At 36.7% G+C, this 23242-nt stretch overlaps 1 protein-coding gene across 18 annotated transcripts in view; it reads left to right on the top strand.

Annotated features, from left to right (window-relative positions):
- The window catches only part of LOC127637071 (disks large homolog 2-like), a 252995-nt gene that overhangs the window by 210516 nt on the left and 19237 nt on the right, over window positions 1-23242 (top strand). For 17 of the 18 annotated variants that reach the window (XM_052117936.1, XM_052117933.1, XM_052117928.1 and 14 more), the window contains 2 exons: window positions 10654-10768; window positions 21893-22069. In XM_052117936.1, the coding sequence (XP_051973896.1) occupies window positions 10654-10768; window positions 21893-22069 (292 nt within the window). Of the gene's footprint in view, window positions 1-6263; window positions 6363-10653; window positions 10769-21892; window positions 22070-23242 lie in introns of those variants that run through there. The other variant, XM_052117945.1, reaches the window with a different exon arrangement.

The raw sequence follows: 23242 nt of genomic DNA, 5'->3' as shown, positions 1-23242 counted from the left end.
ATTATTAAAGGTTTACCATTGTTAATCAGGGTAAGACAAGGACAGGGTTTTGAACACAGATTTTTATGTACTCACTCAATAAATAACTTTTGTTAATTGTAGCCAAAAGAATCTTTCGTAGTGCAGCTTTAAAACAACAGAAGTGACATACCCATTCAAGCTTCCCCCTCAAATTTATAAAAGATAATTGTATCCTTGCACAATTATTGCTGGTGAAAAATAGGTTGTTTGTCTTAAACTCTGTGGCATATGGCTAAATTCAGTCAGTGCAAGTGAATAGCACCTTCCTGTAGCTGTACTACTAGATTATCCTTCCTTATACTTTTATACAGATGTACTAAGTAGTTCAAAAGTTTGGTCAAGTCCTACAGTATCTCGCCTTGTGCACCAAGTGATCACAAGCCACTGGTGCCCCCTCAAAATAAAATTATTGCACGTCACCTCTGTAAGACAGATTGATAATCAAGAAAAGTCATAATCAAGCTGAAATTGAAGTTCTTCAGTCTGCCATATGAAAAAAGAAATAAGTAGGAAAATGTTTTCATTTTTATCAGCCTTATTCTAGAAATGTCTTCTTAGCAGAAAGAGAAATGAGTGGTCCTTTTTCTAAAATCATATATATTTGTTTTCATCATCTTCTTCTTTGTCATCTTCTCCTCTAAAGGTACATGCAAAGTTTTGTGACAGCACCACCTATGGTCAAGAAATGTAAAAAAAAAAAAAAAAAGCCTTTTATCTCTTTGTACCATATGTCCTAAAATCATGAGGTTGGTCTTTTCGGCTATATCACATTTTGTTACATCAGCCATATTGTCTCTCCACCATTTTGATCTTTAATAAAAAGTGATTTATCTCTTGCACCCTTGTCGGATTTAAAATAAAATTGGTATGCATCCTGGGCATCATGTCCTGAGGGTACCTGAGCAGTTTTGAGACAGACCCACCTAAATTTCAAAAGATAACTAAACAATACTTTTGTGTACTGACTCTAAACTTACAATGTCTCTTTGTTATCAGTCAAACATGTCAACTAAATGGTGCAGTGTGTACATTTCTGGGCTTCAGTTCCAAAGGTCGTGGGTTTGATCCCCACCTAAGCATGTCGCAGTGCAAACTTACAGTTTGTTAACATAGTAAACCAAACACTTAAATGTTTTTAAATAAAGGAACATTTGTGTTTTTTTATAATATGTAGTTAAAGCAGAGAGTTTTGCCTCTACTGCATGTGATACAAATTGTCTGGATAGATATAAAGGTCACTATACGTATATCCACCATATCATTAGACATAAGGGGAAGAGCGAAGGCAGGGAAATGGGTAGAGAGATAATTTAACCGGGGTCATACAGCATTGCATAGCTTGGATACCATCTCTGGAATACACAATTACACCTGATTTTATCAGAATACCCTCAGGTACAGCAAATACTTCCTGAACCATGGTAATGACAGGACAGAGCTCACAGTAATAGGTTATACAAAATAAAAATTCTGTGCTCTCAAAACAGACAGCAGTTTTTAGATGACATTTTAAAACAGAACACAACAGACCTTGACATTTTAATCTTTGTTTGAACATGTGCTTAAGTGTGTGTGTGTGTGTGTGTGTGTGTGTGTGTGTGTGTGTGTGTGTGTGTGTGTGTGTGTGTGTGTGTGTGTGTGTGTGTGTGTGTGTGGCATTCTGGTAGACCAGATTGAGGCAACTGGTGGGGACATTATGACATCACCAGTGTGCATACACTAAACTCAACAGACAGTCAGACAGCCAATGATGGATCCTAGAACACCCTAGGGAACCCTGTACACACGCCCACACATTTACTTAGCTAAATGAAGACATGCCATAGACTTCTGTTGTTTTACCGACCAATAAAAGAAGCCATTTTGGATTTAATTTTTATTCAAAAATAAATAGAAAAACGGTATTTTCTTTTATTTATTAATATAGTTTTTTTCAATTTAGGACATCCCTGAATGTACATTAAAGGAAGTTTTGTCATATTTAGCTCATTTTTGGAGGCAAATATTTCCCCAAACTATAGCTAAGTAAGCACACACATATGTTAACTTCTAAATAAGGACTTCTATTGGAATAATAAACTTCTATTGTTTTGTATAGATCCAAGAGCTCATTTCATTACTGTAACCTAACTCTAACCCAGCCCCTATAAGAAAATATTAGCATGTTTATCATATTAATAAACAGTATTTGCTTTATTTATTAAAACATTTTCTAATTTTGGGCATCTATGAATATCCCCGAAGGGAGGTTTTGACAGATTTAGTTCACTTTTGGGGACAATTTTGTTATTAAACTATAGCTTAGTGCAGGAACAGAGACTGTTCCCCAATGACAGAGTATTTAATAAACCTGCCTGTTTTGACACATTAACCACCTACTAATCTGCAGTTCCCGTAAATATGTGGTGCCTAATATAACCTGGCTGTCATCACAAGGCATAATGCCTTATGTTTGTGTATATGTGTGTGAGTATGCTGTGGCAGCTGTGGCTCAGGTGGTAGAGCGGGTCGGCTGCTAATCGCAGGGTTGGTGATTCGATTCCCGGCCCACATGCCGAAGTGTCCTTGGGTCAAGACACTGAACCCCAAGTTGCTCTCAATGGCAAGCTAGCACCTTGTATGGCAGCTCTGCCGCAATTGGTGTATGAGTGTGTGTGTGTGAACGGGTGATTTGGTAACCTCTAAGATTAAAAAAAAGCACTATATAAGCGTATTATACCATAAGATCATTTACATTGCAGTATGACAAATGGTCATCAATCATTTTTCTGTATACCCAAAGCTCTATGAATGAGTCATATTTTACTGTAATGTTTCCCATCTGATTTATGACTAACCTCCATGCTACTCTCTTCTTATTCTTTTTAATGAACCCCAAACATCTGTAGAGGTTCCACAGAGAATTAATCTTTGTAGAGAGCCTCCACAGTGTTCTGACTGATTGGACCACATTCATGTAATAGTTTGGTGGTGCTGCTAATTTAAAGGGCAACATTCAGAGAGTGTGATTTTTAGTACCTGATTTATAATGTGTTCTGGCTGTTTTGTGATGGACTGTGAAAACCTGAAGTGGTTTAATTAGTTTAACCTTCTGATAAGCATTTGTAAGGTCACACAAGGTTATCTCTCCTCCTGTGGGAAATATAATGGTGTTGTCATTCATTTTAGAACAATGTCAGTTATGGATGGTTTTGTAGGTAGTGGTGCTTGCTAAGGCAAGAATCATTATTACTTTTTTCAAACTTAAGGCTGGTGGTTTTTTGAAACTCCTATCCCAAAGTATTAAACTTTGGCACTCAATGTGTCATTGGTGCTATGTAGATAAATGATACCTCAAATTGTGCAGCTTGTTTAGGAGAGGTGTGCTATTACTTTAAGTGATCTGACTTATGCCAGGTAAACAATCAAACCAGTGAGAAAATCCCATAGACTTACATTGCAGGTGGAACCTGAGCCATATCTAGGGATCATATGTGAATGTGATATAGACTTATACTAACAACCCCTCAGACAACTTAGAAACTGCATGGGAACTCCCTGGCAAGGACCCAGAAAATGCTAGCATTGTGGTGGCGAGTTTTGCACCTGCAAGTACCACAATTTGAAAACTTTTGGAAAAACAGCCTTTGGGTTGTTTGTGACTTTATATTTCTTTATAGGGCAGTGAGGTTGACATGTAGGCTGTTTGTCAAAGTTTAGCCACTGATTTTGTTTGGAATTTGGAAACATGATGTTTTTCAAATTAAGTTGAAAGGAGGGGCCTGGGTAGCTCAGCGAGTATTGACGCTGACTATCACCACTGGAGATCGCGAGTTTGAATCCCAGGGCATGCTGAGTGACTCCAGCCAGGTCTCCTAAGCAACCAAATTGGCCCAGTTGCTAGGGAGGGTAGAGTCACATGGGGTAACCTCCTGGTGGTCGGTATAACGTGGTTCGCTCTCGGTTGGGTGCGTGGTGAGTTGTGCGTGGATGCCGCAGTGGATGGTGTGAAGCCTCCACACGCGCTATGTCTCCGTGGTAACGCGCTCAACAAGCCACGTGATAAGATGCGCAGGTTGACGTCTCAGACGCGGAGGCAACTGAGATTCTGCCGCCACCCGGATTGAGGCGAGTCACTATGCCACCACGAGGACTTAGAGCACTTTGGGAATTGGGCATTCCAAATTGGGGAGAAAAGGAGGAGAAAAAAAAGAAAAAATTGGTTGAAATAAGGTAGACTAATGGCTTCAACAAAAGCATATTCAATCGATTAACAACATCTGAGCTTGCTGTAGGTCTGTTGTTAATGGTTTTAAAAGTTACCGTTAATAATCAGGTCCCATATGGAAAATATTTTTACTTCCATTAACAGTCTGTTGTGCTCTATTTATCCTTAAGGTAAAAATTCCAGGATGAGAAGGTGATTTCAATTTGGTCCCCACAATGTAGGAAAAACATAACACACACACACACACACATGTCCAAATTTGATAAAACATCCATGCCATTTTTCACTTTTAGGCTGGCAATCCATTCAAACCATTGTTATTTTTCTTCACCTATCTTGTTGCTGCAGTGTAGTAAGGGTTAGTTTAGCTAATAGGCTGTAACAGGCATGCCCGCTAAACATTACAAATGATGTTGGCTTCATTTACACCCCCCGTTTCCCTGGAAATGTTACACTACCTCGTCACAAGGCCACACATAGTGATTTTACCTGCTAGCGCAGTGTTGCTCTTTTCCTCTGCTGCAGATCGAGCTGTTTTTGGTGTAGGTGTTACCGCACAGCAGCTAATGAAACAACACAAGCTGTCCTTTATTAACACAGAAACCAACTCACTGCAGACTGACACAAATGAGTGTAGTGAGTGATGCACAGGGACGGCTGTCAGCCTCGATGCAGCCCGCTGCCACAGATATATGAAACCCAACATCAATAAACAGTAAACGCAACCATATGTGGCGAATGAAGACAGATGTTTTGAAATGCACATGTTTGGGAGACGATTTTAGCATGCCGGTGTGATCATAGCCCTGCATTGCTCAAAATCTCTGAATGTAAGTCTGCTGTACACTGAATATTTTCTTAATCTCTCTTTCCCTCCGTATGTGCGATAATCTATCATCGCAAACAGCCTGTAATCTTCTTCAAATTTCTCAGCTTGAAATGAAGTGCTGAGACAGACAGAGATGGGAAGCTTTTCATCTATCTGGAAGGTTCCATCCGCAGCAGATTTTTTGCTGCTTTGAGTATTCAGAGGTAGATTTCTTGGCATTTAAATCCAAATAGGGACTTTAGGGACATTTGGAACTCAGACATTTAGACTGGAACAGACTAGCAGCTAGGAAAAACAATACAGAAAGATCTCAATTTTTTCTCCTAGACAACAATGAAAATAAATCAAATGAAGACTTTTGCTTAAGCATACTGCTTCTCTGAAAAAAATGCAATAAAAAAAAACCTCAGTGAAAATCTTAACCTAAAAAATGTGCTTCATGTTGTAACATCTAAGTTATAATTTTTTAAATATACATGTAAAGTATATTATTTAACATGTCAGAATCAACTGGAATACATTAGGTTACCAACAAAATGAAATGTTTAGGTAGAAATATCTCCTCAAATATCTCCTAAAAATCTGAGATTTCAATATGAACTTGTCAGAAACCAAATTATCTGAGCTATGCTATCCACATTTGTTCCAAAACTTTGCATTCATACTGTCAACACCTTTCCCATTTGTGTCTATTTTTAGGAATTTTAGGAAATACATGTCAGACAAATTTGCTTCTTAAATTAAACAGAACTGGGGAACAACCAAAGAACATTGTCCTCTGGAAGATTCATTCTTTACACCTGTAACTTTTTCTTTAGCCCTCCATATTTACCTTTTGTTCTGAACCCAGGTCAGCAGTTAATAATCGATTGAACAAGTCTCATATCACCTGCATTCTGTGTGCACTGGTGCTCACTTCAAAAGCTTGCAATTTGTGTGCACAAATGCCCTTCTTATACTTGTGGAATCCACATGTTTTGAAGGAAGGCAAATGCTAAAATATTTGCAGGATTTGTGGTATGTTTACCTTTAAGCGATCTAATATGCTGCAGATTGAAAATACAAATCCGACGTCAAGAGAGAAAATCCAGCATGGCTTTTGATCTGGACGACTTTATGGGGAGGAGGAGCTGTAAGACACTCAAACCCCACCCATTCTAGAGTTCCAGCCAATAGGAACGGGTCTGGAGGACAGCGTGTGTGTGTGAGAGAGAGAAGAGAGGAGATGGTAGATTGGCAGTCTTTGCTTGTGTGTAGGGAGCGGTCAATATCTCACGCTGCTGCAGACTGCGAGCATCTTCAAGAGTGAGACTCTGGTTTTGAATTATCTTTCTTTCATTCATGCTTTTATTCATTCTCTAGTCCTTCTTTTCATCACACCCATCATCGTTTCAGTATCTATGCTGTATTACTGATTTCTTTTTGTTCAAGGGAGACTGTGTTTGTAAGCACGTGTGTGTGTGTGTGTGTGTGTGTGTGTGTGTGTGGAAAGCATTGTGTTTTTAGAAGGTTTGGGGTTAGATTTGGTTAGGATTCCATGTATGGTATACTTCAGAAAGGGGAATTTATATTCAAACTGCATTGTAAAAAGTGGATATGTAACAGTTGTTACCTTTTTCTATTTGATGTAACAATTCATTTTGACATTTGTTTGGTTTGACCAAATGTCATCAGATTTTTTCAATTATATATTTTTTTACATTAACATAAACAGTTCATTTAGATGTTACCACATACATTTTTTAAGTGACCTGACAAAACATTATTTTACTCTATGCACAATATGATATTTTGACATAGTTGCAATTATGAACAGTTTTTCTGTACACTTTGAGACAACTTTGTCCAATCTTTATACAGAAAAGAAAATCAAATATTTATATGATATTCCTGATTATCCCCCCCAAATCCTAAAGTCATGGGTTGTGGGCATTGCAGTCTCTTTTCATTTGAGTGGATTTGTTCGGGCTGAGTGCTCACTGCTGGATTGATTCGGGTTTTCGAGTTTATCCTCTGTCTGAGCTATGCACCACTCTGAGGCTTTTTAATCTGTTCCTCTCTCTTTCTATATATACTTTCTCTGGAGAAACAGTATTTGTTTGTTTAGCGAGAGGTTTAATTTTTTATTGTTTTGAGGTTTCTTTGTCTTGGAATAACATTGAGCCCTTCAGAGAGAGAGAGAGAGAGAGAGAGAGATAGAGATGGAGGGTGAGAGAAAGAGGTATAGAGAGAGAGAGAGAGAGAGAGAGAGGTAGAGCTTAGTTTCAAGAGGTGGGAGTGATTTGAATAATGCCTGGAATACTTTATACAGTGGGATGCTGATATATTTGTTAGTTCATCTCTCTATAAAATGCACACAGCTGATTGTATCTTCACTGTAATTGTCCTTGTTCTACCTCTCCCAGCCTGCAGCCTAATGACAAAATTTACTTGTCATTTGACCTTTGAGTTTCCTGCAAGGACAGACGGGCTCTCAAATCAGTCTTTTTCATCAAATGAACCTTTAAGGATCCTCATGCCCAGCTAAAACATCATAACCAACTGGTTTATTTGATTATTTCTAGAAATGCACAATAAATTGGGACCATTTCTGTTTATTAGGAGCACTTTATTAGGAACACCTGTACACCTGTACATATTTATGCATAACATAATGCATATGTGTGTCAGGAACTTCAGTTAATGTTCATATTAACTGATTTGAGTGTTTCTGTAACTGTGGATCTCCTGGGATTTTCACACACGACAGTCTCTAGAGTTTACTCAGAATGGTGCAAAAAAAAAATAACATCCATTGAGCAGCAGGTCTGTAGATGGAAATGCCTTGTTGATGGGAGAGGTCCACAGAGAATAGCCAGGGCTGCATTGCCCAAAGGCATCGTAATCCTAAGTAGATTGTAGAAACCATTGGTGCCAATGGCATCTACGTTCTACTTAAGCTTACAATGGTTGATTTGGGAAATGCAGCCCAGACTGGTTCGAGCTGACAGAAAGGCTATGGTAACTCAGATAACCACTCTGTGCAATTTGAGGTGGTTGGTCTGCAACAGTATAAGCCCACTTCAGGCACTTTATTAGGATCATAGCGTTCCAAATAAAGTGCTCAGTGACAGTAAATAAAACATAATTAATTCAAATAATGATGTATTATATTATATATTGCATTATTGTGGCAGACAGTTAAAGCAATAATTATACAATACAAAAAGTGGCTTTAGAAGTCAATAAACTACTGTTTGTTTTATTCAAATTTTATTGAACAAGGATACAGTCCTCAGCAATATATATTGCTTTTGAGTTTGTCAGTCTGTCCTGTTCTTCTGGGCTATTTATAATTGACAACAGATGCTTTTGGAGTGTCTCACTTGTTTTCAGCATCATAAATGCCCCTTTTAAAGGATGCTATGTCAAGTTAAAAGTATTATGTTCTGCTTTGTCCAGTTGACAAGAACACGTTCTGTTTGAGTGGCTCTCATTCTGTGGCTGTACTGCTTGTGAGGTTTGTCAGGGAGCACTAAATACTAACTGCCCTCTGCTGATGCAGCTTGTAAAAACATAAAGTTACATATACATCAAGCTGAGAGGAAAACATGCACTTTTATTATGGAATTTAGGTATGGGTCAGGGACATGATTAATTGTGTTAAGTTTTTTTAATGCGTTATTTTTAATCAAATGAATTGCATTAAATGATTTTTTTTATTATATTACTTTTGCTGTCTTCTAGCTCTAACCTAATTTTTTTTATAGCACTAATAACTTAGTAACAGTCTTAAATATAATCTTGTTTTCACAAAATTAATCTCTATATTTAATACTGCACATTATGATGTTGTGATGCCTAAATTGAACTGTAGCATATTAAACTTAATTTTAGTTTGAAGTGTGTTTTATTGTTATTTTTAGCAACAGATTTTAAATATCGGCCATTTTTCAGTAATCTGCTGTAACACAAAAATAATTATCGTTGTATGTATATTGGCCAGAATTTTAATATCAGTGTATCCCAAATTATTTTATTTGCATACTATATGCAGTAGGCACAGACAAGTTTTATTTAAAATGTATGAAACAAAAACAAATAGAGGACTAATTAAAAAGGAGAAAGCAGCCACAACATCATGCCTAGGTGGAGTACCGTAGATGTCCTGTTGGGGCGTCATGCTGGTCTGGTTGATCTGACGTTGTTCAAGCTGGGGTTTAGGCTGAGTGCTCAGGTTCAGCACACAGTGTGTGTGTGTGTGTGTGTGTGTGTGTGTGTGTGTGTGTGTGTGTGTGTGTGTGTGTGTGTGTGTGTGTGTGTGTGTGTGTGTGTGTGTGTGTGCGAATCTCAGCTGCGGCCTGAGCAGATGTAGTTCTCTGCTGAAACAGGGCTGAGGTCTACAGCACTCCCAACAAACTGCCATGCTGTGCAGCGAATTACATACTGAAAGAGCTAATATTCTGTGTGAAGTACAAATCTATGTTTCAAAGCTCATGAGTCTGGGTTTTTGCTTCATCACATTTCTTAAAAAGGACTGCATCTGTGGTTTAGAGGATCCAAAAGTCAGCTGTACTCAAAAGATTTTAGAATTGTATATTTTAATTATTCTCAGTAAAATATATATTTTTTTTTACCTGGATTTCAGCGTTAATTAGTCATATCATTTGACTTGATTTGAATTACTGGAAATGTTTGCTTATTACTGCCAAACTAGGTTTAACCAGTTATTAAATCAGTTATAAAAGGGTTCACATACTTTTTCCATTGCCTCACTGTGTATGTTTACATGGTGTTTTCAATAAAGACAGTGTTTGTATATTGTTGTGACATAGTTGAAAATAAGATCACATGTAATGATCAGATTATGCAGAAACCCAGGAAAATCCCAAGTGTTTACATATTTTTACTGCAACCTCTAACATCCAGTAATTGAGAGGGTTTTATGATGGATGGAAATCTGATGAAGTTAAAGCTTGGTAATGTCATGTTCAATTGGTCTGCTCTAATAAGATATCAAGAGGGTTGTACCACTACAGTAAATTTAAGGTCAACCATGAAAAGCTTGAGATGGCCTTTGTAAGACTATAGAAGCTTACAAAAAAAATCTTAACAGCTATAGAATTGTCCCCTAGTTTAATATATAGAATAAATCTGTGGTCCTTTGTCTGGTATATGGATTCCATTACATTTTATCAGAATTGTATAATTGTGCAGATTTTAATATTGATTTGAAAAGATATTTTGATAATAACAGGAGTGCAATGTTATCGGATGTTGCATATGTGCACTACAGAAGAAAAAATATCTCTTTCTCTCTCTCTCTCTCTCTCTCTCTCTCTCTCTCACCTTTCCTGTATTGACCATGTGACCTTGCGCATCCATCAACTGGGTTGCTTGTATTGATGTTAGATGTCATCTCAGACACCAAGTTTCTACAATACCACGTCCTTAATGGACGGATAGTATTTCCTAGGGAGAGACCTTTATTAAATTTTTGGGTTTGAATTTGTTTGTTTGCATGCATTGTCTTCTATTCTAATGCTTTTAGGAAGTTTGATTTCAGGGTTATTGAACTGTAATAACATTTTCTTGTATTGTTTGTTTGTGTTCACAGAATACGGGCGTTTCGAGGCAAAAATTCATGACTTGCGAGAACAGATGATGAACCACAGCATAAGTTCCGGATCCGGATCCCTCAGAACCAATCAGAAACGTTCACTCTATGTCAGGTAAAGATCATCTGTCTAACCTAGTGATAGATCAATATATCGGATAGGCTGATAAATTGGATGATATTTTGGCATTTTCAGACTTTTGTATGGTCAGTTAAAAGAAGCATTAATATTTTCTTGTGTCAGTTACAAAATCTACCAGCGGTGTATTCAATGGAAAATGTGTATTTTTTTGTGTTCAAATATCTTTTGTGAATTTCAAGTAAATTATTCTGTACGATAAATGTTCAAAATGGATTTGGTGTAATATAATGGTATTTGCCAACCGCTACTTCAAACAAACAAACACAATTTCATACACTAACTCACAACACAGATGGGAATCTAATACACCAACAGTGCTCTGAACATGAAAATATTGGATTGACCATCAAACTAAGTGCAATTCTCCAGACATGCTTTTTAACAGTCTTGTAGTGGGTCACTAATGTTGTATTGATGTGAACGTGAGACTAGTCTCTCTGGGCTACAAGACATGTTTCTAGCCTGCAGCGATATGTTTGTTTGACACAATCACACAAACACACACACACACACACACACACACACTTCAGGGCTTTGCAAGTGAACAGCAGGGATCTGAGTGAGTTCAGTCAGGATTCATCAGATCACATATACACACACTGACTTGCGTTCACTTAAAAAGGCACCTGCAGTGTGTGCTTAGATCTTACTGTAGATCCGACAGGATTGGAGGATCATATATTAGCTACAGTTGCAGCCTTACTGTGCAAATGATATTTGGAAGCACTATTGATTCATAACACATTCTAACAAATCCTTCTTTGCTTTTTAAAGCCAACATGAAACTTTTTTTTAAGCTTAGTTCATTAAAACAAAGTAGCCAACATGATAATATTCAAAAGCTGTGCCCATCAGATCTACAAACATCCTCTTTCCTGAACCTACTAAATATTTTACCTCCCCCACACTACTGACATCAGCAGCTCAAGGAATCATTAAGAAGTATGATCATATGACCTGCATGATGCATCCCAGCTCCCAGGTTTACTCTAAACATCCAATACATCTGCACTGTTTGGCTGGTCTTCTTGAACAGCTGCTATAATTCTCCCAGTTCTATTTCACAGTTCAATCAACAGGACTAAAAAGTAATTCTTCATCAAGAAGCTGTAGATCTCTGCTTTGGCTTCATTATCATATGTTAGATTTTCACAGAACTAGCACACCTGTAAAGATCCATTGTGATAAATAGCTCTCCAGTCACTGATTATACACATCCACCTCCACTCCTCATGATGTACAGCATGAAACGCTCCCACAGCTTTAAAAGTTGCCAATATCTGCTTCCCAGCAGCAGTCTAATGCCAAAGGACCCCTCTGTGGGTGCTGTATAATTGTATTGTGACAGTACAAGACGAGAAGGTTTGCAGAATGGAAGCTGCAAAGAGCTGAGACACAGGAAATAAGACTTTATATGGACTCGTTCACTTACTGCAGAGCACAGATACTAAAAAAACAACTCAAGCAGGGACGCAGCGCCATAGATTGGTTTACCAAATTCACAGCCACTTTGGAAGCATGTGGTTTTACTGATGTTGGATTTGAACATGGAAAACAGAATGTTTTGCTCTTTTGAAATGAAAGATTTAATTGTACTATGTAGACATTTTCTAACATTCCAGTTGACCCAACTTACTTATTAAAAGTACACTGAAAACATTTTAACATAAAAATATGCTTCATCTGGTAACATCTAGTTTAACTGGTTTGATTCAAGTAAAAAATATTATTTAACATGTCTAAATAAACTTGAAAACATTAGGTTACACTCATTTACATTTATGCATTTGGCAGACGCTTTTATCCAAAATTATTACAGGGACAATCCCCCGGAGCAACCTGGAGTTAAGTGCCTTGCTCAAGGGCACAATGGTGGTGGCCGTGGGGTTTGAACCAGCGACCTTCTGACCTTAACAGCCCTGTGCTTTAGCCACTACGCCACCACGTACACTCAGGTTGAAAACCTCAGTCTTTGACGTCACAACCATGACCATGATTAACGTATAAGCCCTCATATATACATATACATTTCTAAGGAAAAGAGGTTTGCCAATCATCACAGAGGTCCTTTACATATATTATTGTAAAGGTGCAGTAGCAAAAACTGCCTGTTTAGGGCCAGAGAGAGGGTGGTCATTTAAAACTAAATTAAGGTAAAAGTGTTTTAGTACAAGAATAATATGCAGACTAGCAAAATTTGAAATATACAGTATATAAGGCCTTTAATATACTGTACGCTATCAATGAGAATCCAACATAGGAATGTAGAATTCTACAGTTGAGGAAAGAGATACAAGTGTAGCTGAAAAAGCAGCAAGGGCAAGCGGATTTTGCCTTCAGTCTGTTATATAAGATAATTTTGAGGGAACTTACATTTTTATCAGGAAGACTCACAGAATTGAGTAAAGTTTAAGATTACATTTATTTTATGAATATAAAACAGAAATGTAATGTCTCTCTTTGGCGAAGGCCCCGTCTGGTGGTTAGAAAAGATTGTACTCGGAACCGTCAGATCCTGCCAGAAATAGGAGGCAGGGGCGAGGAGAATACCCCTGTGCAGGACAGGAATTAACTGGTGGCGGTGGGGTGGTGGAGGTTGCTGTGTTGGCAGTAATATAAGCAGACTTATAAAGCAATGGCTGACACATGATTGGCTAGGAGTTACCTAGATAATGGTGTGATGATGTACAGCTGCGAGTCTTCCTGCTAGAACAACATTGCGCTTACATTTTCAGGTTGCCTCTGTTGAGCATAGAGATGCATTAGAGTTGTTATGAATGCAGAGGTGTTATCGCTGTTGGCTGCATTCTCATCAATATAAAAGCACCAATATAAATGCAATGCATCCACAACTGCATTCACTCACACTAACTCAATTAGTATCGGATGAGTCAGTTATTGAGTGATTTCCCTCAATCAGCATCTTTCAGTGTTTCTGTCACAACAAATCAACATCACAATTTCTCTAAAGCGGAAGTGTATGTTTGTTTTTGTGTGCGCACTTTACCATCCTCAATGTCTCTCTCTCTCTCTCTCTCTCTCTCTCTCTCTCTCTCTCTCTCTCTCTCTGCAGTAGGATTTACATGTAACCATAACAACCCCCCTTCCTCACTCTTTGTGATTATAAATCGTACACTGCTCTTTCTCAGTCATTATGCATGAAAAAGTACAATGTCTATGTTATTTGTGCAGTACAAATTGAAAATTCAGAATATAAACTGCAAAATATTCTGGTTTGATTTATTTATCTTTGCATGTTATTGATTCAATGGCTTGACTCTCAGGTCATTTAAAAACTGTATGATGTTTTTTGGTTTTTCTTCCTGTGGGACGCAAAAGTATAAATTCTTTAAGAATTGTTACACAGCTTTTTCCATAACAAGGTAGGTTATAATGTCCATGGTCTGTCACGTTTATAAACCCCCCACGAAAAATAACCATAAAAGTATCATGAAAGTAGTCCATACAACTTTGCACTATTTAACATTAAAACAGTAATACAGACTATAAAACGGTGAGATCATCATTTTCAATTACTGCCCTAATTGTAATATGAGAACATGGTAATATGTATTAAACATTGAGGACCCAGTCCATATCGAGGGACCAGAATATCATAGAGACTTGGATGTGGGCTATTTTGACTTTGGCAAACATCATAGTAACCACCCACAACACCCTAGAAACTGCATAGCAATGTGCTAAAAAAACACTCATTTTAGCATCCTCATAGAAACACATATTTTCTTCAGAAAATTAAAATATGTAGTTATCTCATAAAATTGCCAATTTTAAGTTTTGAAGTGTGAAGTTTATTAAATCTCAGCTATGGTTCTGTTATTTCAAAAGCCCAGCTCTTACACTTATGAGGCCACTGATCTGCACATACACATGGCACTCAGCTCTACTCTCCGGGGGCTTTTAAAAGCCACCTTCCTCTACAACAAGCAAAAGTGCCATCTTATCTGCTCCTGTGGTAGTACTCTGACACTTTCTTGTAGTTTGTGTATTGTAGATGTAATGCTTTGTCCCTGTGATATTCTGGTGACTTCAGCTTTTATCTCTCTGCTTATCAAATGCTACACTCAGGTTTTCTGAGGACTGAGGCAGCACTCACTTTTAACAAATTATGTTACAGACATCTGCTGTAGTGGGGAAATGCTGTCCATAAGGTTCACCACCCATGAATGTACACTTTTTCATGCTGAGCAATGTATATTACACACTCAAACGCACTTACACACAGAGATTCAGCCCTGCTGCTTCTACTGGAAGACACACACAATCAATCTCAAACTAAAACATTCAGTCCTTCAGTTTTACTAATGTATATTTCAACCATGTAAACCCTGTATTGAACCACATAGATGTGTATAAACCAACCTGATCTCATAGAATCACGTTACTATACCATCATTTTTGCTAAATTATTTTTGCATGACTGTTGTACATATGAAATGAATACTAGAGGTGCTACAACATCAATTACTTTTATTACTTTTACACAAATCACAAGTTAAATGGCAGATTTGTAAAATCGTACTTTTTGCAATCTAAACAATTTTACTAAAGCACATGACTTGTAAGGCAATACATTTTAATGTTTGCATTACATAACCAACTGCATTTATAAGCTTGTTCAAGTGTGATCAAGTTGTAAAGAACTGGGGCACACATCCTGAAGAGCACACGTGCGTTAAAAAAATGATGTGGTTGCTTCAGCAATTGCTTTTTTTTTAATATGACATTTGCTTTTTATTAAACTATTGGTTAGGTTAAGGTAGGAAGGTCGGATTTGTTGATTTAAAACTCAATACAGCATCCACCGTACAAACCTCATCTGTTTTGGAAAACATTTAACTCACTTTTAGTGCTACTCAGTGGATATTTCACTTCAATGTGCATTGAACCACAATGTCATTTCGCAAATATTGTCGCCACAGTCATGCAATTTTCATGAGATCAGACTGGATTAAACGTATACATTTATGGGCATTATGTGCATGAACATTGTTGTTTATTTTAACAGCATAATGGAGACTTAATAGGCTTGGGATCAATGCATTTTTCACACATCGACAATCAGAAAGTTTTCCCAATGATTATGGATGTATCAGCATTTTTTAAGATTTAAGTAGGGCTCCTATTTTCACAATAGTCTTTGTCAATTCAAACATATTTCTCAACACAACTTTATAGAGTGAGTGGCAGGGTAAATTAAAGGGGGTCGCACACCTATTTTTTTCAAAGGTATGCGCATATACGACACACCTACGACTCCCAGAGGTCTCCGGAGGCTGCTCAAAATTCTGCAGCGTAACGCAAATAGTTTTCCATTTAAATTCAATCCAAATCATTATCAAAGAACAAAGATTATTTACTCTAGCATCACTGGATGATATATTGTGTATGTGTAAATTACATATAGCCTACACAATGTATTTTCAGTTATAAGTATATCTTTTTGTGGTTTGATATTTTGTAAGAAACCTCTTCAAAGCTACATACAGACTTGTTTGCCTTGTCCTACCCATGACTGGCTGCAGTAAATGTAATATCACCCTTTTGTGGTCTCCCTAGGTATTTAAGCCAGACTACAAGCCAAATGGCAGTGAATTTGGAAAGCATGTAAATTAGGCTTCTAAATTAAAAAATAGGCTAATGTTAATATATTGATGCCGATAAAACAATATGTCGATCGTGCCTAACACTTACAGAACAGTAAATTATATTTATTTGCTTTTTGCAACTTTTTTGCTAGTTTAGTAGAGAGGGAAACTCAATGATTGAAGATTTGTCTGCTTAGCATCTCTCTTACTAATCCATATGGTTCCAAAAAGCGTCTTTCTCCATTGACGGCCAATCTAATGTTTCCATGTACCATGATGGAATAAAAATATGCCAGCAAAATATACAGTATATAGTAGACGTTTTACCAGTGGCAAAAAATTGGGAAAAGTTTATTTGAGTTCTTTCTGTGCTTTTTTCTTAGTCGTGTGTGTGTGTGTGTGTGTGTGTGTGTGTGTGTGTGTGTGTGCGTGTGTGTGTGCGTGTGTGTGTGCGTGTGTGTGTGCGTGTGTGTGTGTGTGTGTGTGTGTGTGTGTGTGTGTGAGAATGTATGATTTGTGTTTCACATTTTAATAAGGTTAACCAAAAACTTTTAAGGTCATACGAACACTGTAGATCATTTCTTTGTATTCAGCAAGGTTTGTCCTTTAATTTAATGACACGTAATGGCAAATTACCACCGCTATGACACAGTTATGTATGTTTTACACTAGCAGCGGTAAATATATTAACTTAATAAAAATATATATATATATTTGTTTATCGTCTAACTTCATTATGTACAATACAATCATTTGAAACATCAAATCACTTTTAAAGAGCATATTATGTTCTTAAGACATAAAAGCTGTAAGTGAAAATCAGTTATCTGAATATCAAATTTCTTCTGGCATAATGCATGTTTATACCATTAATTCATGCAGGAATGCACTCATTGCCAGTGCTGGGTGTAACGCATTCCAAAGTAAAATGTTACAATTACACTTTGAGGTAATGTACTGATGTAACATGTTACTTTAAAATTAAGTAATCTGATTACAGCACAGACATGAATAAAAAATCTACTTGGATTACACATTTATTGCTAAGACAATAATATTAATTAAGTAGAATGCATTTTAAAATGTATTACATTCCTATGTTAGTACTGTTATTTGTGTTGCTGTGTCAGCTAATGAGCATGCGCTCTGACAAACCACCATGGCATAGAGGACACGTATGGAGGTGACGGCATATGAGTGAGTGGCATTACTATGGATGCAGCAGAGTGCAGTTGTTTATCCAAATTGAAAACAAAATTGAAGTGTTTACATTTTCATGCGCTCACAGCAGGGATGGATTATGACTGGTAAAGGCATTGCGGGCCAATTATCTCCAAGGGCCCCCTCAAAAGTTGTTTGGGGGTGTAGAGGTTGTGTGGTGTGGTGTTTCGTTTTTATTATTAGCTGGGCCGGTGACATATCCTCCTCAAATCTCCTCGCACACCTCCCCCGTGTGTTCCTTTGCATTTTGCTTGTGAGGATAGGGGATCGGCTTTGGACAGATATAAAAACAGCACTCATTCCCGTCTGACAGAGGAAATTATCGCTCACAAGGTGGAAACATTTGCGGAATGTCATCATGAAAAAGACGTTGCTAAGCAAACATCTTTTTTATGTTTTTTATGTACTGTATACAATATACACAATAAAACACAAACACAATGCAATAGTGTTACAGATGCACAAGTGATAAAGGATACTCAATTCATCCAAGCACAAGGAGGGAGGTAGAAATAATCCACTCGCTGTAAAGTTATGTAAACACACACATATTGTACATGCACACATATACATGCATGATGCAACACACAAGCAAACCTGTATATGCACAACGAACAAAAACAACAAGCATCCAAATACACAATAGTTTTACTATCAAAGCTGATTACAATTGTGTTTTTCACACCAACACAAAAACAGGTAAACAAGCATACTGTACACATACACCGATCAGCCACAACATTAAAACCACCTGTCTAATATTGTGTAGGTCCCCCTCGTGCTGCCAAAACAACACCGACCCACATCTCAGAATAACATTCTGAGATGATATTCTTCTCACCACAATTATACAGAGTGGTTATCTGAGTTACCATAGACTTTGTCAGTTCAAACCAGTCTGACCATTCTCTGTTGACCTCTCTCATCAACAAGACATTTCCATTCACAGAACTGCCGCTCACTGGATGTTTTTTTGCACCATTCTGAGTAAATAGAGACAAATGTGAAAATCCCAGGAGATCAGCAGTTACAGAAATACTCAAACCAGCCCATCTATGATATATGCAATTAATTAGATTAATTAATTGGCACACCATGTAATTCATTCAATTAAAAAAATGATCAATTGACTGCCCTAATTATAATACGAGAACATGGTAATATGTATTATTAGCCACTATACTGTAGTGTATGGTATACTGTAATACATGACATTTGGTGTTGATTATGTACTTATATGCAGTATAACCATGTATAGGTAAATATTATAATATGAAAACATTGTAACATGTATTATAAGGCAAAATGCAAAATCCATTAAGAGTGCTTTTATAATGCACTACATATTTGGATGCTGGATGGGTCATTTTGTGATGGCTTGAAAGGATTGGTTGCTTGTATGTTACCAATCCTTTCGTTTCAAAGGTTAAACATTAGGTTCAAATTTAAATGGACAAATGTCTCTGGTAAAACACAGCGCAGCATTATATTTGGCTGTCTAACCCATGGAGAAATTAGTGCGGAAATGTGTCACCCACCAGAAGTGATATCATTATCCCCTCCACTGGCCTCAGCCCCATTTTGTGTTTTGTGTCTAAATCTCATTTATTGTGTCTGCATCATAGACTTCTCACCACAACAAATGTGTTGTCATGGCTACAAAGAGCAGTAGAAAGAAGAGTTTATGTGAGCAGTGAGCAGATAAATGTGCTGCTGAACTAGTTTTACACCTATCTATCTTTCTCCCACTCCCAAACTCTCACACATTTATTCAGGAGAGCCTCTTCTTATTTGAGAGCTTTTATTAACAGTGAATATGCATAAGTGCTGTTTAGTCTGTGGTCTCATTGTGGCATATCATTTAAGAGCCACATATTCTGAAAGGGGAAATGGCTCGAATAAATGCCTGTTTATATTGGCTGCTTGGTGTTTAGAGATTTGAACAGAACTTCCACAGAATTAATTTGTTAATATGTTAATCATTATTACATTCTGCTTTCTAAAGACTGGACAGAAATCTTTGGTCTAAATTCTACGGTCAAATTTTTATTCAACTTTAATTGAAAATGTCTCTCTTGATGTTTATACATGACATCTAATATTAATAGGTAGAGAAAGGATGCTCTGTCACTTTAATGCAAAAAACAATGACAATATTAAATCCACATTTCATTTTATAAACAACATGTTGTCTATAATATCATGCATACTATTTTTCTCACACATTATGGACAAACCAGCACAAACTCCTGGACAACATAGGTCGGAGGCCTGAGGTTTTTCTGCTTGGCTTGCAGTTAGTAAAAGCACCTGGAGGAACATGTTTAATTATTGCGGTTATCTCTGGCATTGTGTACTCAGTGAGACCTGTGGGACACTGCGACAGCTTGCCTGTTCTTTTGTGTGCTGTGCAAATGCGTTTATGCAATCGCACATCCTTTTACTGTTTCCTCACTTGTAAATAAGTTAAACAGCGAGACTTATAGTTGACTTCAATCCACACACTTCCCTTAGATGTTTCAGATTTCAACTTGGTTTCACACATAAGTGCATTGATTTTCTATTCACTTTGCCTTTGTTCTGGTCTTTGTGACTGTATTCTCAGTTTTAAACGTGCTCTTTAAATAGAGTGGACTGTGTTTTGTGTCTCTTTCTAAGGATGAATGTATGAATCACAGTTATTCTTGTAGCAGTACTCTGTTTCTCTGGATAGCACTCCACCATATGAGGATGAATGAGAGGTTTCTCTGGTTGCCGCAGAGTGATTCACCCACTCCAGACGGCAGGAGCGCGTGCGTAGTAAACTGTAAACGTTTTTGAAAGATGAAAATTGTAGCCCAGTGAAAGAGCTTCACATTTCTTATATGTGCTTTGCTGTTAGTGAATGTTTTTATATTGGGTGAAAACGCATATTTTTTTTTTAAGTGTGTAATTTCTTGGATTCTAATGGCACCAAAACGGGATTACGAAATACCTAAATCGGCATAGGATGAAGTATTTTAAACATGAAAAAATACTTTACTGTATTTTATTGAATAGTCTGTGTTCAATACAAGTTAAGCTCAAGCAACAGCATTTGTGGCTCTTTAAAAAAAAGAATAGGAGGGGCAAGTCAATAATGTTTGTGGTAATCAACATTATGCAACAAATGCTGCCAATACAGCTTAACTTGTGTTGAACCTGGAATATTCCTTGAAAAAACTAATTCTGCATTAACTATATTTTTATTTTAGAATTTGTATTTTATCTTAGGAATTGTATCTTTTATTAATAATATCCTTGAGAGAAAGCACAGTAAATAATGAGGAGAAGAATGGGCAGTGGGTTCAGAAAATGTTGCCAACTACTATAGATTCAAACATAAACTTAGTATTAATAATATAAGTATTAATTATATTAATATTAATAAATAATACAAATTAATGAAACTTACTTCCAGCATTCATTCAGCATTGACTATATGTTTTATTATTATTATATTACTTCATATATTATTATTATTTGTATGAATTATCTTTGCCATTTTATATATATTTTTTTTATAATATAGTAGAGAGAGAACAACAAATGAAGGTGAGAATTAATAATACAATTATTATTAATAATTATAAGAAAAATTAATTTAACATTAACTATTTACTTGTATTTATTTATCTATCTTATTTATATTTTATTTTATTAATGGGATCAGGAAATGTTGTGAACCAGATAAAAACCTTAAGGCCTTTGCTCTGACATGTTTATGATTTTCGTTTAATTTAAATGTTAAATCAGAGAATGGTGCACTAGACATCCACTGAAATATTAATAAAGTATAGTGTTGGCAGTAATCAAATATGATGTAAGCCCCTTCAGACTTGGCTGAAAGGCTGATGGCAACTGTCTGTGGGTTTCTGTGGTGATGGAACTAAATGTTCTGTTTTCATTTTCCTCCATTCATCACATTTACATCATTTACTGAACATCATAGCATCATTCTTCAGACACATACACACAGTTGTGTGCTTTTCTATAAAACTTGTTGGTCATTTGTCAAAAACTAATGCCACTTATTCTATTTTTCTCACAGCCATATGTCTCTCTTACTCTTTGACACAATCTGCTTTGAGACAGTCAGTCATTACTGCCAATTCAGGACTGCCTTAGTGACAGATGGATGCAAATTTTTGCTAGAATCTGTCAGGTCTATAAAACTGACATTACGTGTGTGTGTGTGTGTGTGTGTGTGTGTGTGTGTGTGTGTGTGTGTGTGTGTGTCCGTCCACAGGGCTCTGTTTGACTATGAAAGAGCGAAGGACAGCGGTCTGCCCAGTCAGGGCCTGAGTTTCCGATATGGAGACATCCTCCACGTCATCAACGCTTCGGACGATGAGTGGTGGCAGGCCAGGAGAGTAACGCCTGAAGGGGACAGTGAAGAGATGGGCGTCATCCCCAGCAAGAAGAGGTGGGTTCGACACTGAGTCACTTACAGTAATAAAGAATATACCTGTGGTCAAGAGATTTATGATCATTGTGACTCTCAAAAGTGGCTTAGTTAAATTAATTTTTAACAAGTACAATTAATAAGTACGAGAACAGTGCAATAATTTGTGCATTATTAGTTAAAACAGATTGAGTTTGTTCATTATTGTAACTTAGAGAAATATCTATCCAGATTTTAAGACAAATTTAACATAAATGCAGGTCATTCCAAAGGGTTCACATCATTTTTCTTTCCACTGTGTATACATGTATATCATTAAAATAGACTATGTAGCAAGTTAAATAATTAAAGGGGGGTCTGGGGCAAAAATGCCACCAAAGGTTGCAATGGTTTTTTTAATTGTATTATTATGTGTAACAGCTGATATAGTCCTTAAGGGTAAGAGGTAATACATTCTCAGTGATTTATACATTTATTCTATTTTTGTGTTTGAAAAAAACAAAACAAATAAGAGACAGTTTGAAAAAGTCAGTCCAGAAAAAAATTGGCCTCTTAAAGTTAAAAGATGCCCCTGTAAAAGAAAATCGATGCCCCCTAATGTAAAAGTGAAATTCTAACACTGCCATGTTGACATACTCTAATGTTCATAATGTACAATGGGTGATTCAGATCATCACAATATTGACGTCACAAACATGATCACATTAGAAAACAGTATCTGATGTTTATAGTATATCATTTGATACCCTCCATGATGTACAACTGTGTGAGCTACACTGTTGTTTTCAAATCCACAAGGTTAGCCAATCGTAACAGTAGTAATTTACATATTTAAGTCTTAAAGGTATATTAACAACAGTCTGTTTAATTCTAAATTCCAAAAATTGGGTAGAAATTGATCCAGTTAAACTAAATCATGGTGTTTGATTCATCATTACTGGACTTCATGTGGGGGGGGAATATATATTCTCCTATATATTTGCTATATAGGAGAATATGGCCCTGTACAGTTGAAGTCAGATATTTATATACACTTAGGTTGAAGTCATTAAAACTCATTTTTTAACCACTCCACAGATTTCATATTAGCAAACTATAGTTTAGGCATCTACTTTGTGAATGACATGAGTAATTTTTCCAACAATTGTTTACAGACAGATTGTTTCACTTTTCACAGTTGTAGCCGGTTAACTG

The sequence above is a fragment of the Xyrauchen texanus genome, chromosome 44 (genome assembly GCF_025860055.1).
Source record: "Xyrauchen texanus isolate HMW12.3.18 chromosome 44, RBS_HiC_50CHRs, whole genome shotgun sequence".
In the NCBI taxonomy this organism is placed as follows: domain Eukaryota; kingdom Metazoa; phylum Chordata; class Actinopteri; order Cypriniformes; family Catostomidae; genus Xyrauchen; species Xyrauchen texanus.
The sequence above is the reverse complement of the archived record's forward strand: the minus strand, read 5'-3'. Positions and strand labels throughout refer to the sequence as shown.